This window comes from Protopterus annectens, chromosome 9.part0 (assembly GCF_019279795.1).
Source record: "Protopterus annectens isolate FY-2018-M chromosome 9.part0, PAN1.0, whole genome shotgun sequence".
NCBI classification, from domain to species: domain Eukaryota; kingdom Metazoa; phylum Chordata; order Ceratodontiformes; family Protopteridae; genus Protopterus; species Protopterus annectens.
Genome location: NC_056743.1, coordinates 1,064,595,999 through 1,064,616,533, shown reverse-complemented (window position 1 = coordinate 1,064,616,533; position 20,535 = coordinate 1,064,595,999). Strand labels below are relative to the sequence as shown.

Below are 20,535 nucleotides of genomic sequence, written 5' to 3'. Positions count from 1 at the left end.
TTTATACATAGTTTAGTTCTTTGTAAATTATACTTTTCATTTGTCAGCTGTAAAGCTAAATTTGTTTTTTATCATCTATGCAACAGTTCTCTACTTTTCTGGTTTAATAATTGTCAAACCATTATTTGTGGATATTTTAATCCACAAGAATTATTCTGTCTTGCTGTTGTACTCATTCCAATTAGTGTGAAAAGTTGTTTAGTTGTAGCAGATCAGAAACATTAAATGGCACATCCGATCTGAACAGAGATTTCAGTGTATTCATTTGTGATATAAAATTCCCTTTAAGACTGTGCAAATCATAACTCTTGTTTTCAGATTAACAAACCTTTAGTAACAGGAATAGCTATTCTAACCAGAATAAAAATATTTTGACATTCACAGCATTAATGGTATGAAACAGTCTTTTAAAACATAACTTCTCTGTTATATAAATGTACACATTTTTATATACAGACATACACACACACTGGATTATACTCGAGGTGCTTTGGAGTGAGCACTCAGATAATTACAGTGTGTAGTGTAGAGTGGACTGCAGTTCAGTTTTGATAGGGAGTTTGACCTATTCCATACTATTACATAGTCTTTGAGTTACTGTGGTTACAAATCAGGTGGTATGGGGGCACAGCCCCCCAACAATGACCATCAATAAAATAGCTAATTTCCTTCCTTTATGGGATTAGAAATTAAACCAGAGTACCAAAATGTTTAGTAGGCAGCCTTTATGTGATTAAAAAAACATGATAAGGACATGTTTTCTTTTGTGCACTGTTTTGCCACCCCAGAGTTAGGATATTTAGAGATGTCACTCTTCAGAGAACTTCTATCTTGTATAGTAAGATTTTTCTCCTGGTTTGGAATTTGTTGAGTTATTTTTTTTTTTTTACAATTGCTTGAGTCCAGACCAGTTTACTTTTTGATACATTTAACTCATTCCCTCCAGTGCAGCTATTTTGAGTGTGTACCTTAAACTCCCAGTGGGTGTGGCTTGAGCATATAAAAAATGAAGTTATCACCTTACAGTTCAAACAAATATTCATATCTCTGGAACCATAATTGTTACTAGAAAACTGTAAATGGCAAGCTGTTCAGGATAAATTAGTCTTTACAGCAATGACATTCATTCAGTTCAATGCATTAAACTGGATTCTATAAGCCAAAATAAAGCCAGGAAATATTAATTTTATAATATTGTATAATTAACTTATGATATCTCAGTAACCTTTCAAGCATGACACATACTGTCAGCAGGATTTTCTTCATACAGCTGGGAGCTTTCATATGAGGCTATGCGGGTCTGTCTGTGTTACCTGAACGTTGAGATATTTATAGAAATATGAAAATTATTACTATACAAATAAACAATATGCAAATAATATTCAATATCTTCTTAGCTGCATTAGATAAAGGTCAGATATTAATGCAATTGTGTTTACCATCATGTATGCTTTCAGATGAAATCTTCTGATATCTTATGTGTAGCATGGTTTTGGAATTATTAATGCAAATATGAAAAAGCAATATTTGACGCCTAGAGGTGTCAGTAGAAGGTAACTGCAAAAACACCTGCAGGCATTCTCAGCTGTAATGAGTTAACACACACACACACACACACACACACACACACACACACACACACACACATGTCCTCCTTTGCCTGTTGATGCTATAACAATAACTGCAACCCTTTTATAATACTTGCATTCCTGGCTGTACAAAGTAACATTTCCTTGTACCCGGGCTGTGTACTACATGAACTACAATATGAACTGGCACCTCACCTAAGTGTCATGTATCATAGCCTCACCACAGGTTTCGTGCCCACTGAGTGGCGCACAGCTACAGTTATCCCACTCCACAAGGGGGGATCCACCTTGGATCCCGGAAACTACCGTCTCATCAGTCTGACAAGCCTTATCTGCAAGGCCATGGAGTGTATTATCATGGAACTTATAAACAAAGACATTGGCAACCTTCAAACACTGGACCCCATCCAGTTTGGGTTCGTGAAGGGCCGATCTTGTCTCCTGAACTTGATTAACTTCTTCGAATCAGTCTCCAGAGCCATGGACAAGGGAAAGATGGTCCACACAGCCTATCCAGACCTTGCCAATGCCTTTGACACCATTTCCCACTCTGGAATCATAGATAAACTTACTAAGCTGGGCATTAATTCCTACGTCACCCAATGGGTTGCTAACTGGCTTACAGATAGAACCCACACTGTAAAAGTAGCCGACTCCAAATCCAGCTCCAGACAAGTGACAAGTGGAGTACTTCAGGGTTCAGTCCTGGGACTGCTCTTGTTTGGCATCTACTTCTTTGAAGTACAGGCCAACACTAAGGGACTCTGGATAACAAAGTTTGCAGATGACTGCAAACTGGGAGCCATTACTGAATCCCCAAATGATGTGGATACTCTAACAAAAGGGTCTTACAGAAACAGATGCTTGGTGCCAGAGTCATGGGCTCAAGCTCAATGCCAAGAAATGTATAGTTATCCCCTTTGGGAAAACACATGTATCCGTGAATTACCATATAGGTGGCAGTACACTAAACACTGAAAGTTTGATAAGAGACTTAGGGACACAGGTGGACAGTGGTCTCACCTTTGATAACCACATCGCCACAACAGTCAGGAAATCCTTCTATGTGGCACACCTCATCACCAAGGGCTTTTCATCCAGAAAAAAGGAGGTCATTGTCCCACTGTACTCATCCCTCATTAGACCCATTATAGAATACAATGCCCCGTTTGGTATGTACCTCTCAAGACATCTGCAACAACTGGAAAGGCCACAGAAATACCTCACTAAAAGAATCACAGGCCTAAAGCAGATGCCCTACGCTGACCACCTTAAAAAACTCCAGCTGTACTCTGTCGCATATCGTCTACTCAAAGGCGATCTTTGCTTAACATACAAGGCCATGTCAAACCCAGAGCTGTTGGACATGCTACACTTAAAGAAATCCCAATCCCTCAGAGCCACACACTCTGGGGATCTAAACCTTGTCATCACAATAAACAAAACATGCTGGAGGGATAGGTTCCTGACCCAGAGACTCCCCAGACTCTGGAATAGATTGCCCATACATGTCAAGCAGAGTGCCTCTTTGGTCCTCTTCAAAAGGAACCTTGACGATTGGATGGGAGAAAGGAAATTCACCCCGGGGATCACGTCAGTCGCCCTGCTAGACAGGGTTCCAGGGAAGTAAATAGTGTGGGAAGAAATAGCCAGGGAATTGTTATGGCTAGACTTGTATAGGCCCTAGGACTGATAACCTAGTACCACCCTATGAACCTATGAACCTATGAACATCAATAATGATTTTATAGCTGTCAGACAGCTGTTAGTTTCTTAGGGTTTGCACAAACAAACTGCTGTACATGTCTTGATAAATGTAAGCAAGTGAATACTAAGGGAATCTGACTGTAGCTGCCTCCTGAGCAAAGCTCTAAGCTGTCCAAGTCAGTCTGTGACAACCTTGTGATTCAAGTACACACCATTTATCTATTTATTCTTTCTTTATTTTCTTAATTTTATGTCTGGGTAAAGCCACAGGTAGCCCAGCAACACTGTCTGGTTAAGTGACTTGTCAAGAATCATACTGTAGGCAAATGGAGGTGGATTAAATCAAACCTTGTATACCTAGACTATAGCAAACAGTTCATTGATGGCTCAGTAGTGTAGCGTGGGCTACAGTTCAGTGATGATAGGGAGCTTGACCTCAGTGTTATATAGTCTTTGAGTTACTGTGGTTACAAATGAGGTGGTATAGGAGCAAAGCCCCCCCCCCCCCCCCCCCCACACACACACACACAATGACCATCATTAAAATAGTTAATCTCCATCCTGTATGGGTTCAGAAATAAAAACACAGTGACAAAATGTTAAGTATGCACCTTGGCTCAGTAACCGTAATCCTACACATTAACTGCCAACTAATCATATGCTTTCTCTGAAACAACTGATTAGAAATATACATATGTTGTAAGAGATATGTTTCCCTAAATCAGAAGACTCAGGTTTGATGAAACCTATTTGGTTTAGATAGACTAACCAGCTAATACTGTTTCTGACATGGGGATAACTGTCAGACAAACTTGTTATTGCTGGGGCTTTGTTATTTGTATGCCCCCTCCAATTAATATAACTATCTACAGGTCAGAAAACCACTGGATAAGTCAGTAAACCCTGAGCAGATTGTTTATTCAGTCTGATTGAACAGGTTTCATAGAATTACTTTTCAGTGGACATTTGGAATATTATGTCCAAATCACATTCAACATGAACCAGATCTACTTATAAAACATCTGATATACTCTGCTTCTACAAGGTATATTGTGATCAGCAAATAAATATGTGCTATATTATCAGAGCTAACCATAAAAATAAACATACCAAATGAAGGGTATTTTTGTCTGAAATGAAGCACATAAAATCATGTTCTTGTAATACAATCTTTATAAAGTTATACAGCAAAGCAAAGAATGTACAGATAATAGAACTTGTTATGCATCTGATGTGGCACCATTCAAAAACCTTTCTGAGTCATCAGTTTGAAATTACTTTAGAATTATGTCACCAGTATAATATCACAATAACAGTATAATGCATTTCTATAGCTTCACTCCTATGAATAATAAACCACCAACACTTTTACTAAATGTCAGCACAGTTTATTTCCATGGCTTCACTTGCTAGGAATAGTAAATCGTCACCACTTTTTCTTAGACGTTATTGGCCGTCATGAAAGTGGTTGCATACAACTAAAAATAGTGGGTGGGAGATAGTAAGGAACAAAACGAAGCCTTCATGCTGACATTTAGTTATTTTCTGAGCTTTGCTCTCAAGGTCAACTAAAACAGTAGCACACTGTCACCCTAGCACTTAGAGACTTTCTAAGCTTTGCACCCAGGGTCACCTTAAGATTCGAACCCGTTGTTGATGTCTAGGCTTTTCAAACTTTATTTATAATCTCATTTATGATAGTAATATCAGTTATTATAATGGTTTTCTTTACGTTAGCATCAAAACTGAGTTCCAGCTTTGCTAACAGCACAGAGTGTGCATCACACTGGCAAAAATTATCATAAAGTACATGAGTGATCAGTATGAGAATTCTAAATAGCTAAACCACAAGAAAGTATAACAAACATATATTGGTATTAAAATTAATCATTGAGTTTAAAAAAAAGCTTTTACTTATAGCAAAGACCAGTTTAGAGAAGTAACATCTGGAAAATTCTACAAGGTTGATTGTTCCACTCCTCTTTATATGGCAGGCTTTACCAGATTTGTTTTCAGGATTTTTGGTCTCACGGTTTAGTTCTGATTTTGTAAGAACTATGCAGATTGAAGCAACCTGAATGGCAAATGATTCCAGTCACAGTGATAACAATTTGCATTGGCTTCAAAGAAGTGAAATAGTGAATAATAATAGTCTGACACTTCAACGTTGTGTGGTACTGTGCAGTAACATCGGTCCATGACAGAACACCTGTATTTTCTGTATATTTCATCCAACAATGTCCTCCCCGCGGTCGAGTAGCGTTCGAAAGACATGCGTGAATGGGCATGCCTTCATTGAAGGTTGGGCGTCGGGCTGGCAACTCGACACCGTAAAAATCTGCTGCCAATCATTAGCAGACTGGAGTACTGCTGTGGCGACCCCTAACCAGGAAAAGCCAAAAGAAGAAGAAAGAAGACAATGAGCGACATTATTACAAAGTACAGTACCCTGTGCTATAAGAACAGATCCTTGCTGCATAAAATTAAGTGTACAACACACTGATAATAGAATCTTCCACTTGGAGGGCTTGTAACCTTTCTAACCAAAATGGCCATCACTTTGATCCCAAATAAGGCTTGGTATGCTAAGTAAGGCCTGCTATGGCATCCTGGAGATTGATTAGCACTGGTCTATGATACAATGCAGAGATTAGCAAAACTCAACAAATCATACCCCTGTCAGGGTTAGGGGACCATTTCATCAGTGGCTTTTATAATAAGCTTTCCAGTCTTATAGCTAAAACTGAGTGACTTATTCCATGACAGTGAGACTGTATTTATCTTTGTTCTTGAGTTGGCATTAGGGATAATGCAGTGGTGTTTTCCTTTGTGCTTAAGTCAATACAGTGAGCAGTCTTGCAATGCTCCCTCATTTTCCATACACCACCAGTCACTGAAATATTGCTGTCTTACAGCAATACAGAGGATTATGATTGCATAATAAATCATAACAATTATAGCAGTTATTTAACTGCACTTTCAAAGCTTTTGCTGTCCAACTGCAGTGGTTAGCAATGTATGATAAAGGATTATTTGAGCTAGAGTGGAAAAGAGACACTCTCTAGGCTACTCACTTTCTGCAAAAGAAAGCAGTAAAGTTAATGCTATAGCCAAGTAAGATTATGTGTAAAGTAATAACACTTATTGGACTCTGACTGGTTCATTAGATGGCCGTGTCAGGTGGTGGTAGGCTGAAGATATATTAAGTTGACATGTCCTAACAGGGGACTGATGTCTAATCAAATAAATGGATTCCAGTAACTTGCAATAGTCTTTTTTATTTGTATATAAATTTTAAGAATATTGTTTAAAACTATAAGGATGCTTGTCATGTGTACCTCCAGATGCATGTTAGTACTTTATGGGTTTGGTGCTCAGAGGTTCTAATAACATCACTTGGGATGCTGCAGTTGTACTACAGCTGGGATTTTAATTCTGACCGGAACAAGCTCAAGCCATGAATTTCATATAAATTTGCAAGGAAGGGACAGCTTTGTGCATTAAAATGTCTCAGCAATGTTAAAATCTGGGTGTTATTGCAGTCATAACTTCATTAGTGTGTTACACTGTTTGTAAATTGCTAAAGGGGAACACTGCTTTTCACACAAGTACCTTTGTTATACTATAGTTGTACTATTAAACAAATGACCTAAATACATGAGCTTTAGTTAAATGATAATGATATTATCTAAGAAATAATCATACCTGCTTTCCTTTAAAACTAACAATTTCATTGCAATCCTTTTCAAAGCCAAGTAAAACGTGAGCTTAATGAATTATTTATTGTTATTTTAAACTGGAAACTATTACTCTGCTTTGCCATTTCTTAGAAGTTAACTTTGCAGTTAGTAACATGCGTTTTCAGAGGTCATGGAATAGAAAAAAAACCCTCAAATTTCATCTTTGGCAATAATTTTAAAAAATGTTGTAGTTTTGGAACACCCAGATTTTAAAAGTTGAAAGTTTACTGACAAGTATCAGGGGAAGTCAGTCCAAGCTGCAAAAGGAGTTTAATAATAAATCAGATACTATGAAAGGCTACATCATAAGATAAATGCTGAAATCATGCCATTTACCTGCAGATTGAATTGTTTGATGCAGATAACTAATGTTTTTGTGTGGTGATGATAATTGTCTCCATTATTTAAGCGTTTCTTATTTTCTTCCTTATTAAAGAACTTTGCTGCTCAGATGGCAGGAGGATTTGATGAAAAAGCTGGTGGTGCTCAACTGGGTGTAATGCAAGGACCAATGGTAAGTACTGAGGACTTTAGCAAAGTATTGCTGCTTGATGATGCTGAGCAAAAGAAATAGCAACATTGTCTTTTTGTTAGGAGGGCTGGTATGTTTCTTTAATATTTAAATGACTTGGTTCTTAGGTTCATAGGTAGTCACTAGTTATGTGTTCCAGGAGATAACTGAGCAGCCTAACCTAATTTTTCAAAACTACCTTAGAGTACTGTCTAATTAAGTGTCTTGCTTAAAGTCTCACAGTAGGTAAATGGAGGTTAAAAATCAAACCCTAGACTACAGGAAGCAGCTTATTAACAGGCTGGAATTCAAAAGCCTAAAACCTGGACACTGATTATGAGGCAACTCAGAGCTGCAAAATTACACACACACACACACACACACACATATATATATATATATATATATATATATATATATATATTGAGACCAAAATCTCTAAAGCTCAAAATACTGAAAACATACAGGATACCAACACTTATTATATTCCAGCACAAGTACATACTGAAACAAATAAAACACAAACCATGCTACTCTTCTCCGAATACATGGGGGGGGGGCAAACCCCCCCTGTACCCCCCACCCCCTGCTACTTAAATATATCAACTCTGAGATTGCACTTTAGTATAGTGAAGTGCAATCTTGGATTTGATATATTTAAGTAGCAGGGGGTGAGGGGGGTACAGCCCCCCACATGGGGGGGGTGCAGGGTGGCTTGCCCCCCTACTATACTTGCAGAAGAGTAATATGTTTCTGTATGTAGGTGTACTGCAATATAGTTGTGTTGCTGTACTGTGTTTTTTTTTTTTTTTGATATTCTGAGTTTCAGTATTTTGAGTTTTCAGTATTTTGAACTTTAGAGATTTTGGTCTCATTATTTTGAGTTTATGGATTTTGAAAGTCAGTATTCTGAAGTTGACCCATATATATATATATATATATATATATATATATATATATATATATATATATATATGTATGTATACACACACGTGCACGCATATGCACGCACATATTCAAGCATGCTCACAAACACACATACATGAACACACTGATAACTTTCACGGTTACTGCATCACAACCCTGCCCTGTTTAATTCCTCAGGTATTTTTAAGTTCATTATTGTGCTTTTCATTCCAGCTAATGTTTTCCCAAGGAAGTGGCCAGAAGTGTAGATCAGACTCCAGTACGTTTGAACTGCATAGATACATGATAAAGGAAGTTTATGGTCTTGCTACTGAGTCTGCTTTCAAGGGAAAAAAGTAACAGTTTACAGTTTCAATGGCAACCCTCCAAAATTCCATTCATGAGTATTTAAGCTCCATCCTTTTTGGCAGCTACTAAATGAAAGCCTGAATTACTAAATGTAGCTGTGTTCCAGCTAAAGAAAGCATTTTGTTTTACTTAAGGTCTTTGGTATTGAAACTTCAAAACACGTAATAAACATATAAAGTGTTTGTTTTGCAAAAAAGCATTTTGTAAAGGAAGGTAGCACAGTTCAGTACAGTTCAAACATATGCAAACATTTACTGCTGCATGCTTTTATTTCAAATATGCATTTGATTCCTGTACCTTGCTGCCTTATCTCACCTCTTTATTCTGTTTTCAATTCTAGGGCCCTATGGGCCCAAGAGGCCCTCCAGGTCCACCGGGTACTTCTGTAAGTATGATAGTCTTCTGTGTTTTGAAACGTTTGACTTTTCTTCTATGTTGTAGCTCAGCAGAGTAATTATCAATATTAACGTCTATTAAAATATTTTCTTATTTGAATTGTAGGGCCCTCAAGGTTTTCAAGGTAATCCCGGAGAGCCTGGTGAACCTGGTCCTTCTGTAAGTATCCCTTCTTAATATTAATGTCTCTTAAGCTGTGGTTCATTAGTCATAGTCTAAATCTTCAGAAGGTCTACAGATAATCAGGAAAATGTATGGTCTTAGAGCTGAGGCACTATGCAGTTGGTGCAGCTCTACAGTCTGCAATATTTGCATGTAAAGGCACATAAATATAAGCTTGGTTGAAGGATGGCATGACAAGAAAAGAAAGTCTGAAAATAGAAAAGGTATTTGCAGTAAAAAGTAAAAAAAAAATATGTTTACATCTTTGAGGAAAGATTTACAATATCAAAGAAAGGAATGATCGAAACCAATAAAGAGATGGTAGACAAATGTAAAACACTAGCTATATATGTGGATTTGAAAAGGCTGAGAGGTGTAACTGAGAGATATTAATGACATTAAGGATCCAGTAGGTGGATGACTGGAGAGCAGAAAGGAAGAAAAAAAAGGAGGAAAGATGTGACATTTAGCAAGAAAAGTGGAAACTTTATAAAAATGTAGGAGCAAGAAAAGTGGTAACTTATAAAAGAGTTATGTCATTAAAAGAAATTGAAAGGAATGATTAAAATCTTAAAAAAATGAAAAAAATATTAAAAAAAATATTAAACTTACAAGAACAATAAAGTAAAATCAAATAAAAAAGGTAGTGGCAACAGCAAAAATGTGAAGTATGCAAGAAACAAGATACACAGTGTCATTGGAAAGCAAAACAGATTAAATCAAAAAAGAGTTTTGTGACAATCTGGATTTATAGAATACTTTGTAACAATATTCTTTCAACAAAACTTAATATGGACATGATATATTGAAATTAATTGACAATCTAAGCCATTTAACTCTTCTCTTTCACTGTAATGTATGCAATTTGTGAGCTCTTATCTAACAGTATTGTCGGAAGGTTAATACTGGTACTGATGTGGTTAGAAATACCACAGTGCCATATGTTATATAAACAAATTCTTTATATTGTATTCATCAGGATCTGAAGTAACTGTTTAATCCCCAGTTTGTAATGAGATATATGTATAACTTGGGTTAAGGTTCTCTACATAGCTCAGATACCTACTGTTGCAGTGATGAGGTTAAAATTCTGAAGAAAATGTATTCTTTATTTTCAGGCATTAATTAATTAATTTATTTATTTATTGATATTTGTTAACTGGGTTAGTCCAGCTGGGCTTGTGACCTGTTTTCAGTGGAGACCCGATGAGAAAAGCTCCAATACATAGTACAAAAATTACAGAAAGTCACAACTTTACAATAAAAAAATAGATGTTACATTAGTTTTGAGAGAATATCATTTTGAAAATATATGTAAGATAAGCCAGAGGCTTGCATGCATAACATTTTTAAGAAGGATATATAAACACAAATTATGACATTTGATCAGCTTTGGCAAAGATAAGTCATTATAGGTGGAAGTTTCTTTATCAAGGTTCAATTAGAAATCTTTATACTTTACAAGCAAAGGATGTTTGATCAGCTTTGGCAAAAAGGCAAAAATAACTCATACTAGGTGGTAGTTTCTTTGTGAAGGTTCAGTTTGAAATCTTTATATATTTTAAGTAAAGGATGTATGGAGGTTTCTGGTTGATTTAGAATAATTCAAGTGGATTATTGTGCAACTAGAATATAGTTGATTAGCCTGGAATAGCATTTGAGTAGTTATAATGCATAACAGAATTCAACATTTTCTAGCTTGATGGAGTGTAGAATACAACTGAGAGGGAGAATGGATAGAAAATAAAACAAGAGAATTGGATGTAGTATTGTGGGATAGAGTATTGGTCCTATATCTTTTCTAAAGAGGGATGAGGAATTAATAGTAGGGGGTGTTTAGGTAGGAGCATGTGAAGGGCATTCCCATTTGGAGGACAGATGGGGAGAGTAGCATGGATATTAAGTTGTTGTGGTTTGGTATGTTGCATAGTGGGGGGGGGGGGGTAGAGAGTTCCATAGTTTGGCTATGGTGTAAGATAGTAGTAGTTGGCCAGTGGAATGTGACGGTTTGTGCACTTGTAGGAGGTTTTGGCTTTCGGATCTCAGGGAGTGGCTGGGTGTGTAGGGTATTAGAGATTTGGTGAGAGAAGGGCATTCTGTAGGTTTGAAGGTGATTTTGTGGGCTGTTGTAAGTTGTAGGTATATTAGGTGGTTGGGGAGTTCTAGCCAGTCTAGCATGTTTTCTAAGCATGCATTCCAGAGGATATACCTTTTCCAATATATCAGACAACAGCTTCTAAACTCTGTTGCTCTTTTTTACAGTGTATCCACCTCAAAGTAACATGCTATTATTTATGGAGTGGCTGTTGCCCCAAATGAATTTTAAAAAGGCATTATGTTTGGAAAAAAACATTCTTTAGCTGTGTATTTCTTATCTCCATTAGTTATACCATATGTAAATATAATATTTTATTGGACCCATATGTGGTATAGTAAGAGCATTCTCTCTTATTTTTGTCTGCATTCACTTGATCTACTAATACTTCACCATGACATCATAGTCCTAGCTACATGGTGATGTCATCATAGAGCACTACAGTGTTAAGCGAGGTAATACTAAAGAGGCTGATAATTCTAAGAGATGAATTTAGTCAGTAATAATGGAGATGAATAAACTGTACAAAAACATAAACTGTTAAGTTGTATCTATATCTAAATGTTGTGTTTTTCAAAAGTTTTCCTCTGTATATTAGCTGAACTTTTAAGTTTAGTATAACATAAGAACATGTACAAAGGAAAGAAGAGTAGGAAGCATAAAGTGTGAGGTAATTACATTGATGCATTAAAAGGCAGCAATGATCATTTTAGTAACAGTAAATGTATCGGTTTTATGAAAGTGCACATTGGCACTCATACTTGCACACCTTGGAATTTACTGAACATACTATGAAGCAGCAAGGAGAAAGCAGTGCCACCTAATGGTGAAAGCTGTGTACAGCAATCACAGCAGTGCCATCTAGTGTCAATAAGTATGTTGCAAGGCAGTGATTGTTAAGTACTTGTAGCAGTCACAGAGTCAGTTGGTGTTTGCCACTGATATATGAAGATAGGTAAGCATTACTTCAGAGTGCCAGTAGAATTTCTTCTTATGACTTATGAGCTGAAATCCTGATATTTTAAACCGTTTTCTGCTATCTGATATATAAATGGCATGGCTCATTCAAACTGCATAGACAATACCAGAACATATTGCATGCTACTGAAAGAAGCCATTACTGGTTCAGGCTTAGTAGCATTTACTTTTATATATATATAGTTATCTTCAAGTACAACCTACAATGAAAAAGAAGCATTACATTTTTCCAGTTGAGATTATTGTGGTCTGTGCTTGCCTAAACTGAATGTGAACATAACAGAAAAAAAAAAAGAATTCTTTATAAGAACAGATCCCAGAGCTAAATAATTTAAAATATATTCTATTATATTATATAAAATGTACAGTGATTTAGAAATATTTACTGTGGCTATTAGAAGGGTAGTATAGTCATAAAATTCATTTTGCATTGCATTTCATGTATACTTCTTTCAGATTCAGTAAGTTATGCACACGTTAGGTAATCTTCAGCACTATATTATGCCTACAGTCTAAGGTAATTATAAGAATAGTTGACACTCACCTGGTCTTAAGAGAATTATAGATCTTGTTTAGAGGGGTGATTAACCTTGGGAAACAAAAAAACGATACTTTCAAACTGTATTTTGGCTGGGCACTTATGAGATGGCAGATTGCTGGTTCTTGTATATTAAAAAGCCTCTCGGCTTATCATACTTTTTGCTTTAAAAATAAATAATTACTGGAACTGTTCCTTTTCAGTGTCTGTAGAAGTGATATTGCAGAATATTGAAAGTAAAACAATATGTCATTTTGCGAATGGCACAAAAGATGTACAACAAGATTGATACAAGGAAGTTATAGAAGGGTCTAAGCAGAATTGAAGAAATAGTCTAAAATGTAGCAGCATAACTTCAGTCAAAAATATGAAAAATAATGGCACTGTAAAGCAGTTATCTGATGAGGAATACACAGTTGGACAAGAAACTGTTACAATAGTAAACATAGAAACAGAGCTGCACTCACTCATACTAAGTGATCTAAATGTTGACATGTACCATTACGAAACAGAAAAAGATGCAGTCAGAACACTATCATACATAAGACAGCACAGACGGCAGACAGCTAAAGTGGAGGATATCCGTTTTTAAAAGCCATATAAAGACTACAAGAGCTTATCCTGCATAGTCTTAAAGTAACGAGGCAGAAGGGAGATGAGACAGCAACAAGATAGCACATTTATGTTCATCAAAGGAACCTACACAGTCAAAGTTAGTGTCTTCCTCTGTACTCAAAAAAGAGATGTATGACTTCAGAAGGACACAGTTTGCAGATGCAAGTTGAAAAGCTCAAGGAAGGTATTTGTTTTTATTTGGAAATAGTGGTAGTTGATTGGAAAGTCTATTTGAAAAACTTAACTCATTTCAAAATGTGATGGGCAAAGATAAGGCAGTTTTTATCATGGATGTCATAAGAAAAAATAAGCTGCTCATGCAATAGGAACTGTATCCCATTCACAAGGCGGAGAAATAGGTAGCCATTATAACTCAGATATATATATATATATGTATATGCATATATGTTTTTGGAATGTTATTTGTCTTTGTGGTTAGCTTCCAGGAAGCAGTGGGTGCTGTGGAAAGGAATGATAGTTGTTTTGAGAAGGCCATTGTTTAGAGTGTACATTATCATTATCAACTGATTTCTTATGTTTTTCTTTCTGTCTCCCAATTTTTTAGGGTCCACTTGGCCCCCGCGGTCCTCCTGGCCCTCCTGGAAAACCAGGTGATGATGTAAGTGAAGATACTTTGGCTCTTTGTGACAGTATTGTAGATGGACTGTGATGCATGCTGACTTGAACAGCTCTAGTGTCATTTGTGGTAGTAACAGATGTAATGCAGAACAGGCACACAGTGCAGGATCATGTGATGATAGCCTCTTCTGTTTAAAAGCACATTTTAAGTTCAAATATGATAAGTGAATTTTAAGACTGAATAAAATGTAATAAAATTGTTTAAAGAAATGTACACATTTTGCCCTTTTAAAAGATTTATATAATGCTGTTTCATAACAGCCATGGATCAGAGAGCATCTACAGTAATTAATTATCTATACCTCTAAACAACACTCAAGTCATCTAGTAACTTAGCTGAGATTTCAGGTTTATAAGTGTAAATGTATATGTGTGTGTGTGTGTGTGTGTGTGTGTGTGTGTGTGTGTGTGTGTGTGTGTGTGTGTGTGTGTGTGAGTGTGTGTGTGTGTGTGTGTGTGTGTGTGTGTGTGTGTGTGTGTGTGTGTGTGTGTGTGTGTGTGTGTGTGTGTGTACAATACATATACATGAGTATGCATATGTATTTATGTGGGAAGGAGGGTGGCTGTGTATAAAATGCAAGTCTGGTTCATTTAAGCGGGGGTAGTGTTTGGGCAAACTCTTTAATAGTGAAGGTAATTTTTATTTTTATTTAGCTGACTGTATCTGGTAAATGAAAATGCTGGTTTCTTAACCCTTAGTCAGTAGGAATCGTATAGCAAATATGATAAGATTAGAGTTTAAGTTTACAAGGCTAGATTACTCAGTGAAGGAAAGTGAGAGGAAAGAGACTGCCATTTAAAAAATACTGACAAAATCAGAACCACTTTCTTAGCCCTTTAAATATTTATCAAATGCATTTCCCTATGTACTTCTCCTTTTAGCTACCCATATCAAACAGAAACTTAATCTGCATGGGTTTAGTGTCTTTTAAGTGCATTCTGTTGAGACGTATGGGCTGAAAAGCTTTGCTCCTTGAAGAAGTTTTTTTCTTTCAATATTGTTTATTCTGAGATCTTTTCTGGAGATATGGTACACTGTACATGTACATCTAGTGCTATCCTGTAATACAGTACAATGTACATATACATATTGTTCTATCCTGTAATACAGTGCACTGTGCACATACATATAGTGCTATCCTGTGATACTGTATACTGTACAGATACATATTGTGCTAGCCTGTGATACGGTATACTGTATACATACATATAGAGCTATCGTGTAATATGGTACACTGTACACATACATATAGTGCTATTCTGTAATACGGTACACGGTACACATACATATTGTACTATCCTGTAATACAGTACACTGTACACATACATATATTGCATGCATTCTGTAGAAGCCAAACATACCTTAATCTGACAACTAGTAACTGGAGTGGGGAAATGTTTATAAGAAAACCCAAAGTAAAGAGATGTAAAATAATGTAGAGTATTTTAGAATAGACTAGATATGAACAGGTAATTTGAGGCAAGCAATTTAATGGTAGTAAAAAGTTACTTAAAATGTTGTGAGACAAAAAAAGGCTTGATTTGTTTATCTTGTTTGGCTGAGTTTGTTCAACTGGAAAAAGGAAACCTGGCACAACTGTGCATGATAAAATTTAATATTAAAAAATGGCTCTAGAGATTTCATGTATCCAGACAATACACCATTATTTCTTATTCTGCATGTTAAAAGAGTTATTCTACTTTATATGACAAACCCTAATTTCCACATGACTGTGATACACACCTAGCTGCTAAGTAACTTCCTCTTGATCTTTGCACTGATTATTGGTTATCAGTGGTGAGCCATAATAGGATTAATCATGAAGTTCTATTATCTCAATTATATGAAGAATCTGCTCTAAAGGTCAAGACTATTATTTGTTCTGTACTATGGAGTTGTCCCATATTGAAATATCAATCATCTTCTGTCATGTTATTATAGGAAAGAAGATTTTAACTTTATGTCTTTATCATTCTCCAGATTTGTGTTTAGGATGTCAACTTTTAAATGTTTATGAGTGATTTTTGTTGCAATTGTTATTTTTTTACTCCTGCAAACACTATAAAAATGCCATTGTTACCTACTTGCTTTGCAAGTAAAAATGAATACCTAAAAAGTTATTTAGTTATGGGGTATGCTGGTGATATTTGGGTGACTTGACACTTTTTTTTACATGAGTGATGCTGATTTTATCAGTAACTATATCTTTCATTCACTGAGTCAGCCAATCACAGTAGAAGAATTTTAGACTCCATTACAGAACTTATGAAATAAACTACAGTGAGATGTGGATATGATTTGGTTACAGTAGTGCAGTAGGAGCAACCACATGCTTCCAGCTATAAGCAAATTTGTTATGAACCTTGCCTAGAAGTAACTTACTGCCATTATGTGGTAGTCTTTTAGCATAAAGCTTATTACAAGGCATATATTTAACATGTGTGTAATAAATAGTTTTGATATTTAAATGGCTATCATTAACTGCACTCCTTCAAAAAAGGCATCTCTTCTAGTTTCATTCTCACTACAAGCCCACCAAAAGCATGTAGCAATACCAATGTAAACCATGACATGTAATATTAAAATAAAACTGATACAAAAATTAGGTAATCATGTTTTTCAAACAGTACATTACACTGGAGTGGGATAGCAAGAGATGCATTTCCTATTCATCCCATGGTTAAGGCTGATTTTTGTCCACAGGAAAAAAAAATCTGTATATGAAAGACTCAAAGTATTTGGATTTTGAAAACTGTAAAATCTGAAAAAGATTTGGACAGTTAGTCTCATCTAGACAGCCATAATCTAATTGATTTATTATCTGTCATAATAAATTCTATGCAGTGTTACTCTATGCAGTGTTACTCTATAAACAAACGATTAATTGCAGCAGCTAATATTAGTCTAACAGTCTAATAAAAGTGACCTTTTCATTTATTTCATTAATGTGTGTTTGTTTCTGGTTTACATTTGTTTACATCAATTACATACATTTTTTAAATAACTAACACGTACTTTCTTCTTTGTCTTTGTCCAACAGGGTGAAGCAGGAAAGCCTGGAAAATCAGGTGAACGTGGTCCATCAGGTCCTCAGGTACATACTTCCCTCCCTCTAAAATCCTTGTTAGCAAAAAAACATCAATGCCTGAAAATGCAATCATATCTGCAGGCCTCTGAAATGGTTAAATGCTCATCGGGAAGAAATAAATGTATACATTTGAGAAAGGAGTTGTGATGAAAGAATTTTACTGTTGAATACCCTTGTCCAACACTGCACAAAAGAAAGGGCTTTTACAAACAAAACCAGCTGCTTCTGCCTCACCAGGAATTTGTATTGGTTTAGAAAGGTTGTTGACCTTTGACTTTGGATGGGAAAAAGTCCTAATCTGAGGCTGCCATTAAAAGGCACAGTGTAAACTGCAAAATGCCAGCTGGTTCAATACAAAATATGTCCTTACAATAATATACTCTGTATGCATTTTTGCCTGTATTATAAGCTTGAAATTATTTACTTGCATGTAGCTCACAAATTGTTTGATAGCTGTAATGTGATTATGACATGCTAATTAAATTAAGGAATGAATGAAAAAAAAAGTGCCAGGCATTATATACACTATAAGGCATAAGTCAAAATAAGTCTTTCGGAAGTCTACCCCTCTGGATGGAGGTACATCAAAAAAAGAGATGATCAGGTTACAGTCTGTGTTTTGGATGTGATATAATATAAAGTTGAACAGACTGATGATGAAAATGAGAAGCCTAAGAAGCAGGGTTCTCTAATAGGTTTATCTGTAGTATACAGGGCAACAAGCCAGGGATGGTAGATAGGGATGATGGACTCAAATGAAGGATTAGTAGGTGAGTAAAGAGCATGAGAACTGTACTTAAACAAGCATTAATCTTCCATTGGAGTATAGGCAAGTACTCTTACCCAGGGTAAGGAGAAAGTGTGAAAGTGTACAAAGTTTAGTCAAAACAAGTTTTGAGAATAAAGCAAGGACCCTCAAGCAGGAAAGGAAGATCATAGACTCATTTCTAACCAATGCAGATACAGCGGTAGACTTATTAAATAATAAGCCTTATGAAGGTTGGGTGGGGAAAAAAAAAATGCAAAAAAATGCAATGTTATGCATCTCGGAGGTGGGGACATAACTAATAAAAAAATCTGGGTGCAATTAGTCAGGACAGGTGAGAAAGGGATAGTATGATTAATGATCACCTCTAAGCTAAATAACACTGTACAATGTGAAAAATCAATGCTGGGGACCAAAGAGAAGATAAGAGTGCATAGTTAAAAGACTGAAGTGATATTTTCATTTAAAAGCCGCAGCAAGGATGCAACTACAGTTTAGCAGATGATAAAAAGAAAGGGACAGAATGGTAGAAAGTAAGTAGTACTGGAAGGTATACATTGGATTGTATGGCTTTTATGCAGAGAAACTTTCTTTTTTGTCAGAAACTCTCAAGCATCAGTGTAAACTGAAGCTGACTTTTCACTTTCTTTAGACAGTCAAGGATTTGGACATAATTAGAAATAATAAAGAGGAGTGTAAGAAAGGGAGGGGGGCTTACAATGCCAGTTTATTATACACTGAATTTCAGATTGTTATTTATTGTGTAACTGAACCAATGATACATCGGTCAGTTTTTTCAGATTTATTGTTGGAAAATGTTTACACTTCCAATGCAGCGATACAGAATGTTGAACTGAGTACTGGTGTTGGAAAACATTTACACTTCCAATGCAGGCATACAGAATGTTGAAGTGAGTGCTGGGGTTGGAAAATGTTTACACTTCCAATGCAGGCATACAGAATGTTGAAGTGAGTGCTGGGTTGGAAAATGTTTACACTTCCAATGTAGCGATACAGAATGTTGAACTGAGTACTGGTGTTGGAAAATGTTTACACTTCCAATGCAGGCATACAGAATGTTGAAGTGAGTGCTGGGTTGGAAAATGTTTACACTTCCAATGTAGCGATACAGAATGTTGAACTGAGTACTGGTGTTGGAAAATGTTTACACTTCCAATGCAGGCATACAGAATGTTGAAGAGAGTGCTGGGGTTTTGGGGAAGGATAACAAGAAATTTATGCTTGAACACATCAAGGGAGAGTTAGTGGAGATATTCGTAGGTGATGGATGACTTTTAAGCTGCTTTCAGTTATCCAGTTATAATGTACTCAAATTGTAGATGAAATAATGTAGTATACTTTTACAGGGAAAGCGTACATGCTACAAATCATAACTGAAATTATATAGTAAATGCATTAGAATTATATCTTTAAGTTTTTACCATGCATCCATTTCATTCTGTATTCTTCTATCTTTGGTGCACACTTTTTTCTTTTAGGGTGCTCGTGGTTTCCCCGGAACCCCAGGTCTTCCAGGTGTTAAAGGTCACAGGGTGAGTGAATACCTTTCCTTTGCAAACTTCTTACTCCATGATAATTCATCATCCCAGACACCTAGGCATGGGAGTCACTAATGTCCAAAATCCTTGTGCTTCTCTTTTCCTGTATAGGGCTACCCTGGTCTAGATGGCACAAAAGGTGAAGCTGGAGCTGCAGGTGCTAAGGTATGTTCCTGAGGTTTTGCTTCCTATAAAGGTAATATATTTAATAAATAGCAGTGCTAGTCCAGAGGTGTGTAGGTACGCACCCCTTTAATATAGTTGTGTACATGATGATCATGATGATGATGATGGTGATGAAAGCGTTTCTGCTATGAGGGATGGCATGAATTGTCCCCTTCCTCAGTAATTCTGTGCCCATCTCATCTATTTCAGTTAACTCTTAGTCCATTTTTCAAGCTCCATTCTTAAACCCTATTTCGTAACTCTTGTTCATCAGTGGTTCCATCCACATTGCACTCTTTCTGCTTTTAAGACTACTTATCTTTTCTTATGAGTTTTGTAGACATGTTATGCCAAGTGATTACTTTATTATGAAATCCTGTTGAAAAAATAGTGAGGTACACTGTTATGTAATGAGTAGCTGTGACACTTACTGTAAATAAAATTCTTATTGATGGTTTATACTTATAGTGTATTTCTGATTTATTTTATGCTAGCAGGAGTAGCTGTACTTAACTATGATTTTTTAAATTATTTATTGGCATGTTTTAACTATACCTTCTTCATAAAGGTCTTTCGGCCTACCAATAGAATTCTTTTTGCAATATTTTTTATGACATGGGCTTGCAAATGTCTTGCTGAATGCTAACTCTGTGGACTTGTTTTCTTCTCTTTTAGGGTGAAGGTGGTGCCTCTGGTGAAAGCGGTGCTCCT

The 20,535-nt window shown here is 36.1% G+C and overlaps 1 protein-coding gene across 2 annotated transcripts in view; it reads left to right on the top strand.

Annotated features, from left to right (window-relative positions):
* The window catches only part of COL2A1 (collagen type II alpha 1 chain), a 112,015-nt gene that overhangs the window by 10,549 nt on the left and 80,931 nt on the right, over positions 1 to 20,535 (top strand). For both annotated transcript variants that reach the window (XM_044083881.1, XM_044083882.1), the window contains 8 exons: positions 7,473 to 7,550; positions 9,163 to 9,207; positions 9,324 to 9,377; positions 14,172 to 14,225; positions 17,287 to 17,340; positions 19,600 to 19,653; positions 19,771 to 19,824; positions 20,500 to 20,535. The exon at positions 20,500 to 20,535 is cut by the window's right edge and continues 9 nt beyond it. In XM_044083881.1, the coding sequence (XP_043939816.1) occupies positions 7,473 to 7,550; positions 9,163 to 9,207; positions 9,324 to 9,377; positions 14,172 to 14,225; positions 17,287 to 17,340; positions 19,600 to 19,653; positions 19,771 to 19,824; positions 20,500 to 20,535 (429 nt within the window). The remainder of the gene's footprint in view (positions 1 to 7,472; positions 7,551 to 9,162; positions 9,208 to 9,323; positions 9,378 to 14,171; positions 14,226 to 17,286; positions 17,341 to 19,599; positions 19,654 to 19,770; positions 19,825 to 20,499) is intronic.